The 18,619-nt window shown below is 34.2% G+C and overlaps 4 protein-coding genes, 1 long non-coding RNA gene and 1 pseudogene across 5 annotated transcripts; 4 read left to right on the top strand and 2 right to left on the bottom strand.

The window, feature by feature from the left end:
- The first annotated feature begins 638 nt into the window (after window positions 1-638).
- On the top strand, window positions 639-1,569 carry LOC120133389 (annotated as a pseudogene).
- Window positions 1,570-3,933: 2,364 nt separating this feature from the next.
- On the top strand, window positions 3,934-5,522 carry LOC120133388. Its single transcript, XM_039149979.1, has 3 exons — window positions 3,934-4,652; window positions 4,767-4,939; window positions 5,162-5,522. The coding sequence occupies exons 1-3, from the start codon at window positions 4,113-4,115 to the stop codon at window positions 5,313-5,315; spliced, it is 867 nt and encodes a 288-aa protein (XP_039005910.1). The 5' UTR covers window positions 3,934-4,112; the 3' UTR covers window positions 5,316-5,522.
- Window positions 5,523-8,703: 3,181 nt separating this feature from the next.
- Window positions 8,704-10,729, top strand: LOC120133387 (methyl-CpG-binding domain-containing protein 11-like). Its single transcript, XM_039149978.1, has 2 exons — window positions 8,704-8,871; window positions 9,763-10,729. The coding sequence occupies exons 1-2, from the start codon at window positions 8,809-8,811 to the stop codon at window positions 10,645-10,647; spliced, it is 948 nt and encodes a 315-aa protein (XP_039005909.1). The 5' UTR covers window positions 8,704-8,808; the 3' UTR covers window positions 10,648-10,729.
- A 2,105-nt stretch (window positions 10,730-12,834) lies between these two features.
- Window positions 12,835-13,590, top strand: LOC120133380 (cucumber peeling cupredoxin-like). The gene is made up of 3 exons (XM_039149974.1): window positions 12,835-12,842; window positions 12,898-13,008; window positions 13,174-13,590. The coding sequence occupies exons 1-3, from the start codon at window positions 12,835-12,837 to the stop codon at window positions 13,568-13,570; spliced, it is 516 nt and encodes a 171-aa protein (XP_039005905.1). The 3' UTR covers window positions 13,571-13,590.
- A 2,028-nt stretch (window positions 13,591-15,618) lies between these two features.
- On the bottom strand, window positions 15,619-16,233 carry LOC120133392. Its single transcript, XR_005517092.1, has 3 exons — window positions 16,058-16,233; window positions 15,796-15,898; window positions 15,619-15,710 (listed from the first exon to the last, which is right to left on the bottom strand). It is a non-coding gene; the product is annotated as an uncharacterized LOC120133392 (long non-coding RNA).
- Window positions 16,234-16,238: 5 nt separating this feature from the next.
- On the bottom strand, window positions 16,239-17,883 carry LOC120133379 (uncharacterized protein C1450.15-like; the record flags this gene model as incomplete). Its single annotated transcript, XM_039149973.1, has 7 exons — window positions 17,800-17,883; window positions 17,645-17,710; window positions 17,519-17,561; window positions 17,378-17,435; window positions 17,190-17,238; window positions 16,827-16,857; window positions 16,239-16,447 (listed from the first exon to the last, which is right to left on the bottom strand). Coding segments are annotated over exons 1-7 (540 nt in total), but the record flags the coding sequence as incomplete, so codon positions are not given.
- Between the last annotated feature and the right edge of the window lie 736 nt (window positions 17,884-18,619).

Here is an 18,619-nt window from a genome sequence, read left to right as displayed (position 1 = left end):
CTTAAAAAATCGATTTTCAACTCAATTTAAAAAGTCGACTTGAATAACTCAAAATTTCTAATAGTTAATGAATTGGTTTTAAAGTTTGAGTGAGTCACTTGGTTCTGTATGGTGTATGCATATTACATATGAAAAATATATATAATACTGAATATGGTTATAAAAAATTATTTAAATTAAAATTAAATAATATCAATTATTATAAATATTTACAATTAAATTTAAACAGAAATTCAAAAACTCAAAAATTTAACTTGACTCGAATTTTATGAATTCTACTTAACTCGAAATTTTTTTAAATTAAATTTGAGTTATAAAATATGATTCATTAGCTTGAATAACTTAAAAAAATTATTTGACTCGATTTTACTCGATCAAACGTTAACTCCTAGTCATGATGTATGAGAAAGTCCGGGAAAATCCTCTCAATATCTTCATAAGAGAATGCCTTTTTCGAATTTTTGATGTGTATCCACCACCTCCTAGAAGGCTGTAACCTGGCAAAACATTCCTCCAAACTTAAAAATCCAACACCTCTGTAAGTTTGTCTTAGATTTCGTTCCCCAACACCAACGCTTCGACACCAAAAACAGAAGATAAAACAGGAAACAAACACGAGTATCACCACTGGTTCAATCTGCCCGCCTAGGAAATTCCAAACAGCAGACACACACACGCACCATTTTTTTCTGCAATAAACAATGTCACTGGCTCGTTTGGCTTTGAGAAATTTGCATCAAAGGGTGTCATCGTCTTCATCTCTTTTGGGTCATAATCTTGGAGAGAGGAGCGTTGGAGGGGTGCGAAGACAAAGGTGGAATGATGAGATTTTGAAGAGGTTTATGGCAACGTCTTATGTTAAAGACTGATGACAAACAAAAACAAGTATCTGTTTCAGATGGTGAAAACAAATTCAGGCATGGGAGGAGGAACCTTTTGAATTGGGGGACTGAACAAAATGACTATGCTCCTCCCCTTTATGGTATATCTCTTGGATTTCAAATTCCCGGTTTCATCTTTGATTTTCTTGTCTTATTCTTTTAAGAATTAGCTCATCTTTTTTTAGTTCTTAGAATTCTTTCCATCGGGCCTTGGAAATGCACTGATGCAAGCATCTGAGAACATAAACAGGCTATTTGACACCCTTGGCTTGACGCCATCGCAGTCGATGGCGCGAGTAAAGGAGCAAGACGACTGATATAAACTGCGTTACGACATACCGGGGCTAACAAAAGAGGATGTTAAGATCACCATTGATAATGGGGTTCTAAAAAAAAGGAGAGCATAAGGAAGAAGGAGGAGGAGGAGGAGGTTCCGACAACGATGACAGCTGGTCTGCCGGGAGCTATGGCTTCTATAACATCAGCCTTGTGTTGCCTGATGATGTCAAAGTTGATGATATTAAGGCGGAGTTGAAAGATGGTGTGCTTTCTATCATCGTCCCCAAAACTGAACAATCCAAGAAAGATGTGAAGCAAGTTCAAATCAATTGATAGGTTCATGTATGAACTTGATCAGTACCTTCCTTAAGAGTGTTGTTTGTCATGCTGGATATTTTTGCACGAAATTGCAGTGGGAAATAAACAGTTTGAAGTTGTGTTGCTAATGAAATTTAAGTCATATTTTGTTGGATTTATATTTAATGTAAATATATAACATATAAATGGTCTCATAATATATATTTATATGATATAATAAGAACTCATCAAGCAGACTTTAATGATAAAATAAAATCTTATTCCTTCTAAAGGTATCTCGTTGTCTCTTGGTTTGCTCGGGCCTCCACCACATGATCCGACCATCCTAGTCACCCAGGTTTTCACTATCTTTTCATTCCGCTTTCTTATTTCTGATAATTATATTTATACGTCTCAACTTGTATTAGTTTGTGTTTATAAATAATTATGCAAAATTTAGGCCACGCATCTCTTTCCCCCCTTCTCGTTAAACTATTCATCCAAGATGAATGTGGGGTTATGATCTTTCTAGCTCTTAAAATATATAGATTTTTTTTAAAAAAAAAATAAGCATATATTTATCGAACATATATCCATATCCGACAGCTTTTTATAATCTTTGCTGATATCTTTTTTTGAGCAAGTGAATTGGTGAGTTATGGTTTGTATGTTGGGTTAGCCAGCTACTATATGTGGATGTTTTTTTCCCTTATGGATTTAGTTAATTAGGTTTTTTCTTAAATTTAAGTAGTTTTAAAATTGCAAATATATCAATGTAAAGTCAAGCTTAGTATAAGACATAGATATTGAGAGTTTCTATAGGAAAAACTTTGGCAAAGTTACCATATTTTTCCTTTGTATATAATTGCTTGGATTTGACTCCTTTGTTACTTATTTGGTGTGGTTTCGAGAGAAAACAATAGTAATCAAAAGAAATAAGGTTGATAACTGAATTCGACAGAAGTTGGAGCTCTAGAAAACGTAGGGTTATAGAAAACCTCTGGTGTATCTACTAATTCACAGAAAATATTAAGAATAACAATGTTGGCTGTAAAGCCTACAACTTATTTATTTGTGCTTTCTTTCTTGCATGTAAAGTTACTTGGCTTTCTTGCAAATAAAGGTTTATTTGTGGCCTTAGATTTAAACCCTTAAGATTACTAATAACCCTATCCGTCTATAATCTATCTATTACTTAATAAGTAAAACTGAAATAATTAGAAGATCTTGTATCATTACTGCATTTTAAATTGCTTTGAAGGTGGCCTGTTCATTCTGGTTTCTCGTGGTCTTTTTCATGGAACAGAGTTTGCAGGAAAGTTATCCATATCTCAAGATCAAATGTGGATCTTCTTTGGCTCTTCTTTTCTGGATGTCTACACATACATATATTTAAACTAGAGATAAATTGAGAAAATTCAGATATAGATAATGTACATGCAATTGTTCTCATCCATTTGCAGTTGGTTTTGTTTTGTTAATGGAACGTTTTCGTGGAACATCTTTAGTGAATCGATTCCAAATTCCTTTCACATATTCTAAGATCATTAAGTTTAGATGCTGGACAGTGGAATTAAAATGGCTAAGAAGAGGGTCAATGTGGTTTGCTTCTGTTTGCAGGGACTAATTGAAGGGTGAGGATATCATTATATGTAATGATAAAAGCCCATTACTTGTCTAACATGGATGTACATATTGTAAGTTTACATAAATAAAAGATAATTGAGAGAGGAGAGAAGTTACAGCTCTGGGTGTGGAATCCATGGCAAAAGTTAGAAATGGTAAGCTGTTCCTCTGTGTCGTCGTTTCTCAAAAGCAAGGCAGGCGTCAACCTAGTTTTGGAGGAACAAGAAGGCTTGCTTAGTTTCAAATGAAAATGATGTTGACTGCTGATGCTAAAATCAATCCAGAATCGTCCGTTTCTTTTGCTGTAAAATGCAGTAGGAAAGCGGCAGTGGTGTGAAGCCTTGTCCTCTCACCAATAGCTCCAGGTCGGAAAGTCTTTCTTTTTGTATTCATATTGCTATTTGTATTAAGGCTATATTAATTGTATTTAAATATCATATTTCATATAAATTTGAGCAGGATAATGCTTCATGTGTTACTATAGATTTTAACAGTTCGTGCATTGAATTTTGACGATATAATGAATACTTCCCACAAGGTCTGGTAATTTAAAAACATATGTTCACATTTAAAATTCAACATTGGTTCAAGTTAAAAATTGAATATACTTGATATATTTTATTACTTCCATTTGTTTAATAAAAACTAATCTGTTGAAAGATTAACTGGATTAAATTCATGGGCGTCTGCAATAACTGGAGCTATTTCTAAAGGGAAGCAGTCGCTAGTAAATATGGTTGTCGGGATGTTTGTCGTTTCTTGATGGATTGGGATTATGCTTATCCGATGGATTTCGCTGTTTCTCTTTATTATTATTTAAATCCCACTTAGCTAGTGCGGGGAGTTTTTAATCTATTTCTCCTCTGACAAACCCTGTCAACTGTTCTATGGTGAAGCCAGATGCAAATCCTTACAACTAAAACATCTCTCTATCTATAACTATCTACTTGGTTCCTTTCTGCTGCAAAACACCAATTGTCCTTCTCTTGTAGGATCTTTGATTCAAAAGAGTATATACCAGGGGGGAAAATGCTGCTGATAAAAAGCTCAACACCACCAATCTTAAACTCATGGTTACCTCACTCGAGAGACTGGTCATTGCTAGAACCAAACTTTCAGACTCTCCAAGGAACCAGATCAGTCTCCTTTAATACTCCATCATCTTCCATTGATGATCGTAAACATAAGCTCAGTATCCCAAAACCAAGAAGAAAGGAGGGCAAACCCATGATACCAACACCTCACTCTCTTGAGGTTGACAACCAAGCAGATAACGAAAGTGAAGATCAAGAAGATTCAGAACCCGAGTCTTGTTCGATTCAAATACTATTTTCAAGTTCTGGGTTAGATGAAAGAGTAGTGGATGACGGTGAAGGTGATGAAGATGGTAATGTGCTGGGTGTTGAAATCTACGGCGGTGGAGATGATGGTGGTGGTGGCTCAAGGTTTTTTGAGAGCAATACTCATGGGAGGGATACTGATGGCACTGATTTTTACTACCAGAAAATGATTGAAGCAAATCCTGGCAATCCGCTTTTGCTTGGGAATTATGCCAAGTTTTTGAAGGAGGTAAGTAATAGATTCTTGGGAACGATAATTTACAGACACAACAGCTCCATCTGTCTGAATTTTCCACTTTGTTTTATTACATTGATTTATGTGTTGTTTCATGTTTGGTAGCAGATTAGAGGGGATTTTGCCAGAGCTGAGGAATACTGCGGACGAGCAGTTTTGGCAAATCCAAGCGATGGAACTATTTTGTCTCTGTATGCCGATCTAATTTGGGAAAATCAAAAGGATGCTCAGAGAGCAAAAAGTTATTTTGATCAAGCTGTCAAGATTTCCCCAGATGACTGGTAAAATACCCCAGATGGCCAATTGTTTGCTTTTTTCAAACTGATATGTTGGCTGAATTTTTAGCAGTTTCAGAGCTCTTGATGGAATCTTTGAATTGAATCACTTTCCTATAAACTTGTTATAAAATTAAGTCGTAAAACGGCACTTGATGAAGTTGATCTAAAGCAGTTGTATGCCTCCATTGCGGGAACTCAATGTATGGTCTTCAATTGTATCTGCAGTTTTGTCCTGGCGTCATACGCAAAATTTCTTTGGGATGCGGAAGAAGAAGAAGAACATGGCGAGAGTGGAGAAGAAGCTAAGGATATCCAAATGCGTCCTCCAGGTCTCAACCTTCGGCCTCCTCAGCACCATTCCATAACTGCAGCTTCATAACTTATCAATGTACGTACAAAAGCTTTGACTTGGCAATAGTAGGCCATCCTATGCTACTCTCGGGTTTCAGTGTCACTATACGGATACATGTGGAAGAAGTTCTGAGTATTTCCATATCCGTATGTCTGACCATGAGCATTATAGAGATAACTAGTAGATGACAATATCTTCTGTTTTCCTCACCCACTGCATCTTGTAACAATAATTCTGCCCACGAAGAAAATAAAGTTATTTGTAAATAAAATTTCAGTTTAACACATGAATTTTACTATCCGGATGGCCTTTAAGCTTCGATTACAAGATCCATCATTTCCTGGTTCAACCTGGAAACTGTACTGGAAATTTTATTATTGTCAACACGAAGAAACTAAAAGATAATAGATTATGCAATGCCAGTTGCTTTAGGATATATTAGATGTTGGGTTATATTCACCCAGAAGAGTTACATAATATAAGTTTGATAACTTAATTTTAAATTAATATCTTCTGCTTTGGCCATCTAATAATTGTACTCGCTAAAGTTTATACAGTTTATACGCTGCACACTTGCTCTCTCTCTCTTTTAGTCTGTGCTGATAGGCGAATGCTGGGACGGAGTTGAAATTTAATTTTAATAGAGGTCGTATTTTTATAATGATTTTATTTTTATTATCTATTTATTTTAAAAATATAAATGATAACATCATATTTATATGTATGTTAATTCTATTGCTTTTATGAAATAACAAGTAAAAAATAGAAACAAAAATTTAAAGTAAATAAAAAATATACGATTTTAAAATGTGTCAAAGATATAATTATCACATAATCATAATAAACACATCGGTCTTTCAAATCTCGAAATGCATCAACGAGTGATATTATACTAAATATATTAAAATTAAATATAAGATCAAACAACTCTAATTAATAAATATAATATAGCTTAATTGTTTACCTTTAAAAATTTACACTCAAATTCGAATCACTTCAGTCAATCTTTGACAATCATAGTAGAAGAAGCTTACTTTTATTGTGAAACTAATAGTTATATCACAATATTTTATGACGGAAGAATGAAGATTTTACAACTAATTATATTTTGTTTTGGAAAAGACAAAATCTCCCTAATTTTTTAGGGTAAACTATACGTTTAGTCCTTAAACTATTATTTTTGTTCTGTATATGTATCAAATTTTATTTTTTTTAAAACCATATCTAAGGTTTAGTTTAAGTTTCATTTTGATATATCGTCGTTAAAAACTTAATGATAATACTGATGTGTCACTATAAGATAACTTTTATTTTTTATTGATGTGTCACCAAAGCCTAGACTAATCTAGATGACGCTTATCTATTATCCTACTGATATTTCTTGCTTTGGACCTTCGAATTGGATTTGAATATGTGGTTTGCGGTCAGAGATAGTTATCTCACGACGCTTGACTCTTATTTGCAAAAAAAAAAAATATGCCTTTGATTGTATTGCAATGCTTGTACCGATCTAAATTTTGGACTCAATTTTATCCTTCTAGCCATTTCACACTACTTTTGTTTGTTGTGCAATTTGGGTTTTTTTTTTTCCAGCTAACAAGATTGACTCCATGTTACCATGTATTAGCCATACTTATCGTCATGTCTTACCCTGATCACTATGGGAAATTACTTTTAGTTTTAAACTCCTAGCCTCTACTAACATTCAATCGATTTAATTAAAAAAAATTAAAATTTTAAGTGAATTAGAGAGATTCGAATACTAACGTAATGAATAAAATAAATTAAGTTGAAAAGATTTCTCACCTCCATGACTAAAATGAGACTAGAGTAGAAAATGATCATGACAATAATCTTTTACTATCGGAAATTGTCAAAGCATTTTTTTATTCAAGTTTTCTCCTCTTTCTAATTATGAGATGCCGTTGATTTTTAGTGTTTAATATTTTAAGAATTTATTCGTAATCATATGATATCAGTCTATTAAATAGTAGTGCATATGATTGATTACTTATTAATTCATCAAATGCTAACCGTCCAATTCTCTACCTCCTCACAAGGTTTCATTATTTTATTAAACTTAATTAATATAAAAAAATTATACGAGTTAATTAGAAATCTAGTTATATAAAAATAAAATTAACAAGGCTTATTCAAATTCATTCAAAATAGTGAATTTAAGGTTCTTAAGTGATAAAGCATAATATTATTTTCTTAAAGGTCTCAAGTGAAATGGCAGCGTTGACTAACATCATATGACAGCGGAAGAAAAAAAAAGGGGGAAGTTCCAGATTTAGATCAACAAGAGAATATCAGATGAATATGATCATTAACGACGGCGGAAACAACCATGATATTGTCAGGACTGTTTGACGAATAATACCGTTTTGAAATGTTAAAAGTCCTACACGGTGGTCGGACGCTGCTGAACGACGGCAGCCGAAGGTAGATGAGGAACCAGTAATTATGGTTTGTGAAGAGAACAAATAAAAGGAATATAGCTTTTTATCACAATAGATAGAAAAGATTACAAAAGCTTAGTCTTAACCCAATATTCAATAGGCTTATATAGTCCAACTTTAACAGTATGTTAACTGCTCAGCTAACAAACACTGATCCTTGAGCAAGAAATACAAACACTGATCCTTGAGCAAGAAATACAAACACTGATTTTCTTCAAACAACGGTTAAATAATTGTGAGCAATAGGTTAAAATATGGGACTGCAATATGTACTGGAATATATGCAGGAACGAACTTGTTGGGAAAGATGATTGATTTGATCAAGAGAGAAATATTTTCAGAGTCGAAACGCGAGAAGAATTACGTTTCTAGAGACTGCCATGGCCGTGGCGAACAACATTCCTTGGGAGCTCAATATTGCAACCATGTTTCTTTGCTTGTTTATCTGAGAAATGAGTGAATCAAAATGATTCTTTTGTGGTGTTGTTGTTAACATAAGCAAACTGGTGTGAGTGTTTGGAATAAAATGTAAATTAGAAAGTTTTTTTGTGAGTAAAATTAGATATAAAATTATTGTTCAGTGACTTATTTGATATTTTAACAGTAGTTTAAAGATAGAACTAATTATTAATATTTTTTTTAATGTTTTCACGTTATCAACTTAACGGGATGATAGTGGAGTGATTATTTTGTTCAAATCGATAATGTTAGTGACCAAATTTATTACTTTTGAAATTTCAATGGAGAAAACGAAATCCTACTCAAACATTAGTGATCTGGTGTAGTTTACCCTTTATGTTTTTCAGATACAAGGAGAATCGAAAGGACACGAGACGAGACGAAACGAAGTTGAGTTTCAAAGGCAAAGTGGCAACTTCTCATTGGTTTGTATTTCAAATCTGTCGTAACTTTATCACTTCCTCGTTGGATTTTTTTAAAATGAAAAACCTACCCTAACCTCGAACTCTCAACGGTTTTAGTGACTTAAATAAATCCTTTTTTAAGGAAGAGAGAAGGGTTGTTGGCATTTGCTTTTGTTGATTTTGCAGCTGAAGAAAATGGATAGTAAGGAGGAAGTTATTTCTGTTGAGCTTCCAGCCCCTGCTTCCTGGAAGAAGATGGTACTCTTCTTTCTTTAAAGCTTTTACTTTTTATTTAATTTGGTTTTGGTTGCTTGTTCCTTTGGATTTTGTTTCTTCCTTCAATTTTTCAAATCTTTTTTATTTTAGAAAATTTGAGCTATTTTTGGTTTTTTTAGGTATTTTACTGTAATTTTGTTTGCTTTCGAAGGTTTTACATTTCTGTTGGTGCTCCTAGTTGAATTTAGGGTTTCTGTTGTTTTTGGGAAATTTTAATTTTCCCAACCACACCTAGTTTAAGTTAAGTGATCATTCAAAATAAAGGAAAATAAACCAATTGGAAGTTTATACTAGCTCACTTCAGTCACCGGATGTGTCATAAGCCATTATTGCATAGAATTCTTTCCTAGAATTCTCAGAACTTCCAAGTAAGTCATTATTGCCTCCACTATGCACAATCTGACTTGCAATGGCAGAAGCCATTGTAATAAAACTGCCAAAGTCTCGGTCCTTTGCCTAATCAACTAACAGAACTCACGATGGAAAAAGTTTGATGAAGTCCTTCCAATTCGCAGCAATAATATCCCGAATCAAATAACACATAGCAACAGAGTATCTTGAATCTTACTAGCTGTCAACCTAGATTCATCATCACCAGTTGCAGCAGTGAGCAAGGTCTCCCACTCTCCCTGGCTCTCTTCTTCTCTACTTGTTTTCAGGAACATCCAAACCCCAATTGCAACAAGCAAAAAATATACAATTAAATACATGTATGGTATATTCTCTTAAGAGTACATATGAAAAACATTTTGCAAATGTGACCCTCGGAAGAAAAACAGTTTCTCCTTCCAGCCGGCAGAAGTAAATACGAATTCAATTTGATGGCTGTTGTGCTACTTGTGTAACATGTCTTTTTTCTGCTGAATTTTACAGTTCTTTCCCAAGAAAGTTGGTTCACCAAGGAAGACCGAGATCATGTTCATTGCACCAACTGGGGAGGAGATTAATAACAGAAAACATTTGGAGCAGTATCTAAAATTACACCCTGGGAATCCTCCGATAGCGGAGTTTGATTGGGGTACCGGTGAGACCCCCAGAAGATCAACAAGGATCAGTGAAAAGGCAAAGGCAACTCCAACACCAGAGAAGGAACCCTCGAAGAAGCGTGGCCGAAAATCATCAAGTGCAAAGAAGGAACACGAGGAAACAGTGGCTGTTCCTGAAAATTCCGAGGGTGAGAAAGAAAGTGGAAAGGAAGGTGCACAAATCACTGAGAAGGAAACCACGGAAAGTGAAAAAGGAAAAGGTACATACACTGAAAATCAGGTTGACAATGGAGGTAAAACAGAAGTGACTGATCACGGTGATGTCAACATGGATGAAGTTGATAAAGATGTTCAAATACCAGAAACTGCAGAGGGTGACAGAAAAGAAGAGGCTGCTGGTGCCGAAGAAATCCCAACTCCAATTGCAGTTCAAGAGAAATCTGCAGAAGCTAGCACTGATGGAACTCAAACTGAAAAAGAAAAGGGGGAAGCCCCTATTGAAAAGGCACCACAAACTGAGACAGAGGGAGAGAATGATTCGCTACTAAAACAATCAGAAAAGCCAGAAACTGATGCTAATGGAGCAATCCCTGTAACTGAGGGAGAGCCCGAGGAGAAGCAAGTTGCAGAGGAGGTTGCTGGCAATTGTAATGTTGAGTTAGAGGAGAAAGGGGAGGCAGTAGTTGCCGAGTTGATTGATAATGGTAATGTTAAACCAAATGAGCAAACTGATGCTCAACAAGCTCCGGCGCCTGCTCCTGTAAGCTGTTAAATGTACCATCTAATATCCTACCTAGCCTGTTTGTACTCTACTTTTTATCTATTCGCCTGTGTAACCTCTACGATTCCGTGGATGACTGTAAACATTGATGTTGTTGGTGCTAGATTTGGTTGTAAGTAGGAATGAAATCCAACCTGTATCCCTGTAAGAAGTAGGTTTCAAACATCGCTCCTTTTGTTTTTCAAAAACTTCGATTGTAGGCACCTGGAACTATTAACTTTTGGTTAGATGCTCAAGTTTTAAAAGTTTAACTGATTATATATATATATATTGTTGCCCTTTGATTTTAAAGATGTTGTCATGAGTCTCGCATACTTAGTTTTGGTAGATAGTTTCTCAATGAATTTTTGAGTACATACACAAAAATTCGAACTCGAGATCTACTTAATCAATATCATATTGTTTATCACTTGAATCAATTCTTATTAATACATATTTTGTTATTTTAGGTGTTTAAATTTTTCTTTATCAAAATATGAAAAATTTATAATTTATACGTGGTTTGTTTTTTTAATTTTTATTTAAGAAATATAGAATCTCTTATTTATAAATGGTTGTCCTTTATTCCCATATGTAATGGGATAAGGAGAGGTAAGATAATAGGCTGTCCCCAACACTAGATTGAAAATAACTTCCGTAGAAGATTTTCAAATTATAAATGCCCTCCATGAAACTCGATCCTACGACTTCAAGATAAATAATCTTGTATTCTACCAACTGAGTTGGATGGTCATTTCAAAATCTTTGATTTGTAAAAGACCACTAATATCTTCAACTTCTTATAAAAGTCTAAAAATTTCTATTAAAAAAAAACCTTTAACCCCTTTTTCTTTTCAGTCGTGTCTTTCCCTTTCTCTTGAAAAATGGTTGTCGGTTAGCCTTTTCATTATAATCCGTCGTTAACGCATCCCTTTTATTTTGAACAGTTTACCCTCGTTTTCTTTTCACTTCATTATCGACCGTTCAAACTAGTTTTTCCCTTTGAAACCCATTGCGAAATCTAGCGTCGTCGTCTTTTCTTTTTCTTCTTTGCTCCGATCGTCCTTCGGCTTGCACCGGTCATAAAAGCGAGGGCAGTGGTAGTTGATTTCAGCAGCAATATATGATAGTTGAGAATCAGGAATTTTGTATATATATATATTTTAGATTTAGGAATGGTAATTTTTGGAGGAAAAGTAATGATTTTAAGTTTGTAAGGAAATATTAAAAGAAATTAAAACTTAAGTAACATGTAATATATGTAAAAAAATTGCGAATGTTAATAATTTGATTTTAAAATAATAACGAAATAAACTTTGACAAAATTTTCTGACTTTATTATTATTAACTGAATCTATTCAAACTCTAAAAATCACTTCTCACTTGATGTTGATCAACACCTATGGACATAAGCATTACAGTGTATTCTGAATACATACGAGAGCCTCTAAATTTATTTGAAAAATAAAATAAATTTGAATATGGAAATATAATTCCCCCCGTTCTAATTATTTTGTTAATTATTTATATATATACATATATATTAATTGTTTCATTCAAAATATTACCAAAAAATTAATAAATATAAACATTTATATTTTCTTTCAAAAAATATTTTTAATAAAACATATGTATTATTGAGTTGGAGTCTAATAACGCCAAATTAGAGGTAAATATGCAAACACTATAATTTTCTTTTCACATTGAAGTCGTGGAATATTTTCTTCGACGTAGCCTTTCCATCCCCATTGAAAAAACCAGGATTTAGTTAGAAAGGAAAAGGTCAGGTCCAAATATAAATGAGAATGTTCATTTTTTATCATCTTTCCCCTTCGCTTTAATTTTGTGTTCAAGTACACATTAATCAAACAATTCTTAATAGATGCTCGAAGTTCAGAAGAAGAGAGGATTCAATATCCTTTGGATAATTATGTTAAAAAGATCTCCTTTTAATAATAGGCAAGTCTGAGGGTTAGGTGAGCCAACATTAAACACTGGACTACTAATCTTAGATTTTCTACCGTCGTTTTATGCATTTGGTCTGTGGTGTTGTCTTCGACCACCCGTTTCTTTATTCTTTGTCGACTCTGTGTCTATGTTAACTGCTTATTTCTGTGTATATATAGGCTTTATAAGTTTCATCGCCACATTTATAGTTATATATAGATTTCAATTAAATAGTACATTGAGAGAGATTTAATGGCGAGGTTCATCGTGTACATGTTTTTCTCCGTAATAATCATTGAGGCGGCTCTCGTGCAGTTCACGGCGGGCTCAAACAGCGCATGTTGTTGGGGATGACATGGGATGGACCGTTCCACAGAACGGTGGCACCGCATACAGCAATTGGGCGGCTACTTGGAGACATCTTGGGTAATTAACAATGCTCTTATCTCTCTGAAAATGAATTAAATACGTCATTTGTTTTATTTCGAGTTATATTTGACTTTAAAATGGATGTTTAAAAGTATAATATACCTACGTGCTATATGATGTTTAAGTTTGTTCAAATTTGATAAATGCTACTTACATCTATAGTGTTCAACTTCACAACGAATGCAGCGACGACAACCCTTTCGGAAACATGCTCACCAATGGTCCAGCCAACGTTACCCTCAACTCCACTGGCCAACAATATTACATTTGCACTCTTGGGCGGCACTGTGAACTCGGCCAAATATTAGCCATTACCGGTTTGGCTACTTCTGGTTCTCCTTCGCCACCACCTTCACCTACTACTCCAACAACCCCTTCTACTACTTCAGGCACACCAGCCGATTGCACACCAGCTCCGACATCTGGTCCAACAGCTGGCTTGATGCCTCCGAGTTCGGTACCTGGTCCCAATGGTGCTCCCAATTCTTCATCTTCATCAGCTGTTCTTGTCAATTTGTTGGTATCTACGTTGGACATTGCCATGAGTTTAATTTTCTAAACTATTGAGGAAGAGTATCATTGTTAGATTAATGAAGCTCAATTGAACAACCAAAAAAGTGCTAAGAGGGGATGAATTGGTCTTTTGAAAATTTTAGGTATGGAATAAAAAGAGATAGACAATTTGCATAATAATTTGTAGTGGTTCAACTTATAAACCAAGTCTACACCCACTATCTTAGTACCACTCTAGGAATTTTCTAACAAATCCACTAATTTGTTCTTTCGTTTTCTAAGCTCAAGAGTAACTTTTACAAAACCCTTAGTTTTTCAATGGTTAAACTCCTACCACTCTTCTTTTACAAAGGTTGAAAGATGAAAACCTCACAAAGGTAAGTGTTTACAAGAATTAAGCTTACAAGAAAACAAATAAAAGATTTGCAATGAGCTCTAACACATATATACAAGAGAAAAAGGAAAATAAAGAGTGAAAGAGCTTTTCTCATGGCAATGATTTATAACACCTGATGCCAACAATGATAAGTGTTGGACGACTACAGGAAAAAAGGTTTTTAGTGGCGTTTTTTTAGTTCTATAGCGGCTTTTTAAGAGCCTCTAAAAACACTACCGGTGCTAGTAAGAGAGCCACAAAAAGCATCGCTAAAGTAGCGGCGTTTTTAACATAAAATGCCGTAAAAGGTTTAGTTATATAGCGGCGTTTGATGTCACAAACGCCGCTAATTCTCTAGTTTTTATAAAAACGCCGCTAATTATGCTACTTTAGTGGCGTTTTTTCCATAAACGCTACTAATTCTCTTATTTTTAGTAGTTTTTATGCCACAAACGCCGCTATTTGAAAAAGGTTGGCATAGGCAAATTTGATTGGGTTGCTAATATAATATTATTAATGAAACAAATTATTAATTAAAGAAAATCAAGAGAGTAATTTACAGATACTTTATAATTTATTAAAGAAAACAATTTATTATCATTCATCGTACATGATATAACAAACTGATGGCATTAATTTAAAAAAAAAATCAAGGTATTAGTCTAGTTGATGTGAAAGGGTCAAGAAAATACCCAAAACAGTTACAACATAAACTTTTTCCACCAAAAGCACTTTCATGTCTTTTGCAAACCGAGAAATCTGTTTTAAAATGTTGTATGCTTACTGACCTGTCAAAGAAAAAAGGAACAATCAAGTTATTGAATGAATACTGACTATCAAAGTACACAACAATATATTTTAAGCATCCATAAAGTTAAATCCTACAATAGATTTACTTTTAACATCAGTAAAACAGGATTAGATACAATTGTTCCAAAGATACATGACCCACTTTGAAAATTACATCAGACATCAGTCTATTCCCCGATGTTAGGTGCCGAGATATCACAGATTAAGGACTCCTCCATCACAAGACTGCTATAACCAATTTATATTTTACCTTCTCCATGTTCACGCACTTTTCATGTGCCCAACTCACCATAAGCTCCCAAGTCATAGCATTCATTAAAATCCCTAGTAATCACTAGTTCACCACATTCATAACATGATTACACGTTCTATGCTGGTTTAAAGATTTGGTCAAATGTGAAGGGTCGATGACGGGAACAACTAAATAAAAGTGCTGGAACAGGATTATGAAAAACTAAATATCCGCGGGTGGTAACAACTAACAAATAACAAGATTAACAGTTCTGTATAAGTACATTTAGAATACAAAACAAAAGAAAAAGAGGAACTAAAAATTTACAGAACTTTTACAGAAAATCAAGAGAGTAATTACAGAATCTAGAGAAGAGTAGACCTTGCAATTTGATGTCTTACTGCATGGACGATTGGCATCATAAAAGAAATTTCATTACTTCTATTATTTAGCTACATCCCAATAGACATACTGAAACTTCTTAGGTAACAGATTTGGATAACGAAAACAGGAGTGATATGCTTGAGACGAATAAATCGTATATTTAATGTGAGAAGGAGAAACTTTTTCCTTTGAATTGTGTTTTTACATACGAGCATCCACATATAGCAACTACTTAGCACTCTACCATTGAATTCAACTCCACACCAAATAGAAGAACCCATAATGAATTAATATAAAAACACTATAAGGAACACGTACCATCAATTACGGAAGAAACAGTCTCCACAGATGTTAATGTTTTTCTGGATTCAACAGGAGAGAAACCTATAGTTTGAAGTAAGTGATCTTCAATGATTAAATTACTGTGGGATCATAAAAACAAAATTGTGCAAAGCATCAAAACAATTACCTTTCAACTGCAAAAGTTTAACCACGAAGCCCAAAACAGCAAATAGAAGCATCAACAATGCCTCTCCCCATAATGCATAACGCCAATGAAAATAGCCCCCAACCTATATGATTAGCTAACACGATGATTAATTATTAAGCATCTTGGAGACATGCCTAAACAGTACAGATGGGTCTCATGTAATACTTCGAACTAGGAGTGTAAATCACATAATGCAAAACTAATATCTATGAGAAATAAAGAACAAGATTTACAAACTTACAAATCCACCATAAACGTATCCAAGAGCAATTCCAGTAGGTATTCACATATAAAACATTGCAAGCCAAGCTTTTTTCTGGAGTATGACAGAAAGTTAGCATGATCGTGTAGTTTTAGAAGGAAGATAGTATATGTATCTTTCTAAAGTTGAAAAAGAAAAAAAAAAACAAATGAACCTGATAACTTAAATTTACTATAAAAACCAAAATTTTAAGTCGCAATGAATCAAGAGGAGGAGATGCTACCTGCCAAGGGCGTTCCCAATCAAGTGGCATAGGCCAAGTACCAAACCAAGCTCCAATGACAGCTCCATGTGCTGGTAGACAAAGCATAAAATCCAAAGGTCCTTTTGGCCTAAGAAAATGATACCAAACATCTATATCAGCAGGTACTTAAACCATAGCACAAAAACTGCATTTGAATCAAGCTTTATTCAGGTAAAAACGAATTCTAGATGGATAAGACATCAGCCTCTTTATATGGATAATCAGATTTTCTATTGAAACGTTCACCTAGTACGCCAATTTATATTGCAGACCTAACTATATGAACCATAAAGCGTTGATACTAAAAACGACATGTTATGAAACTTTACTTCATTTCTGCCTGTGAGCTCAAGCTTTAGATAACAAACTTCCCATAAAATGATTAAGCCAACAAATTGCAATAAAGTTCTAAAGGCCACCCTACCGCATGCTCTTTCACCACAAATACACCAAATCAAAGGTGAAACTTTAGAAGAAAGCATTTGTCTGTTGAAAAAGTTATACATGTTTCACAGAATGAAGCCAGCTGTTTCACCTGTTAAAGAACAAAACATAACTAGAAATTAAAATAATTATGTCACAATGGAAACTCGTCAATACTGCCTGTTGGCTAAGAGGAAACATGAACAAAATGAAAATCCAACATGATATCCAAGTGAGGATATCAAACAAGGAAAAAAGGCAAGAGGATCACAACCATGATATACCTTTATAATTTTATAAATAAAATTAAATGAAATAAATATGTAAAAGGGAACATATTGCTACACGAGTATGCATGCCCAACACCTGAAAGAGTCGAATTTTAAGCATTCAAAGATGTATGATAATGATAAACAGGCAAGGGAATTGAAATTGGAAACTTACAGTCAATGAAGACATCAGAAGAGACCAGCTAATGGTCCTTTCAAAGTACCTACATCCAACAATAGAGGAACACAGTTGATGCATGATTTTGCAATAACTTGATTCTAAACCATAATGAAAACTAAAAAGCAAGGCCAATTGACTGCCTTGGATAATATTGTCACAATCGTAGTAATGTTAAGAATCACTTGTGCAATCCGACGGGTGCCCCCAAAGCTAACGCTCCAAGCGCATTTAAAAGAGCCCCTAGTAATCAAAAGATATACAAATTATACAAATATATTACTAAAATTATAGTATTCAAGTGACATTATCAGCTTAACACTAACCAACAGGAAGTTCCAACAGACCTCGGGAAATAGCTTTCAAATACTGTAAAAACCCAATACAGAATAGTTTCGTAAAACACTTAATAAGAAATAGTAATAAAAGTTGAATTGAAATTGATTGCTAACCGAGCAATTCTCCGGTTTCTGTCTACAACAACTGAAAAGAAGGATAACAACCGGGAATTCAATAGCCTAACAAAGAAAACAAATCATTAAAAACAAGACGAAATTAGAAACAATGAAGAAAGTAAAGAAATTTGAGGGAAAGTAAAAATGGGTACCCATATTAAACGAAGAGTGGCGGTGGGATCAGAGATGAGATTGATGGAATAAACATTGACTTTCAGAGAATCGCTCCAGGCCATTCCCCAAAACACTGCAAATTGGACCTAGGCACATCCAAAGACCAAGTAATTAGTCATGAAGGAGAAGAAACATGGTTACAATAAACAAATCAAAGAATCGAAAATGAATCTAAAGTCGAAAGGGAGGAGAGAAGATGAAACATTTTTTTTTTAGAAAGGGGGAGCGGGAATGGAAAAATAGGTGAAGGAAAAAATGAAAAAGGGTTAAAGAGGCGTGGGTTTTAGAAATTTTAAACTTGCGGGGTTTGTAAATACAAACGTCACTAAAGACGAGTCTATAGCGGCGTTTGAATAAAAACGCCGCTAAAGTTACCATTTGTGGCGTTTGAAATGTAAACGCCGCTATATGTTTAAAGTTAGTGGCATTTATTCTTAAAACGCCGTTGTAGAACAGTTTTGTTGTAGTGTATGAGCTTTTCTCATGGCAATTACAAGGTTACAACTTGTTTTTAAGGTTAATTTTCTATGTTAGCCATTGCCATGAGCTTACACTTGGATAAGTGTTGTAATTTTCTTCAAGTGTCATCAACTTGTTTTTAGATGTTGGAATGAGTTTGTGGTTGTTTTTAGCCGTTGGGGGTGTTTTGGAGCCGTTAAAGATGATTTTTTTGCAAAATATAATTGCTCAAAACAGGGAGTATCAGTACTACCTTTGTAATATTTAAATAAACTAGATGTTAAAGACCGTTGGACTCAACCAGTATCGATACTAGGATTCATGGTATTGATACTATTG

The sequence above is a fragment of the Hibiscus syriacus genome, unplaced genomic scaffold (genome assembly GCF_006381635.1).
Source record: "Hibiscus syriacus cultivar Baekdansim isolate YM2019G1 unplaced genomic scaffold, ASM638163v2 tig00110579_pilon, whole genome shotgun sequence".
Classification (NCBI taxonomy): Eukaryota; Viridiplantae; Streptophyta; class Magnoliopsida; order Malvales; family Malvaceae; genus Hibiscus; species Hibiscus syriacus.
This window is presented reverse-complemented; position numbering and strand designations above follow the sequence as displayed.

Excerpts from the sequence above, each read along its gene's own strand:
- LOC120133388 (XM_039149979.1), top strand. The coding sequence starts at position 4,113 with ATGCTGCTGATAAAAAGCTCAACACCACCAATCTTAAACTCATGGTTA. Across the intron at positions 4,653-4,766 it reads ATGCCAAGTTTTTGAAGGAG|ATTAGAGGGGATTTTGCCAG; the intron begins GTAAGTAATAGA and ends GTTTGGTAGCAG. Across the intron at positions 4,940-5,161 it reads AAGATTTCCCCAGATGACTG|TTTTGTCCTGGCGTCATACG; the intron begins GTAAAATACCCC and ends TTGTATCTGCAG.
- LOC120133387 (XM_039149978.1), top strand. The coding sequence starts at position 8,809 with ATGGATAGTAAGGAGGAAGTTATTTCTGTTGAGCTTCCAGCCCCTGCT. Across the intron at positions 8,872-9,762 it reads CTGCTTCCTGGAAGAAGATG|TTCTTTCCCAAGAAAGTTGG; the intron begins GTACTCTTCTTT and ends TGAATTTTACAG.
- LOC120133380 (XM_039149974.1), top strand. Across the intron at positions 13,009-13,173 it reads GCTACTTGGAGACATCTTGG|TGTTCAACTTCACAACGAAT; the intron begins GTAATTAACAAT and ends TTACATCTATAG.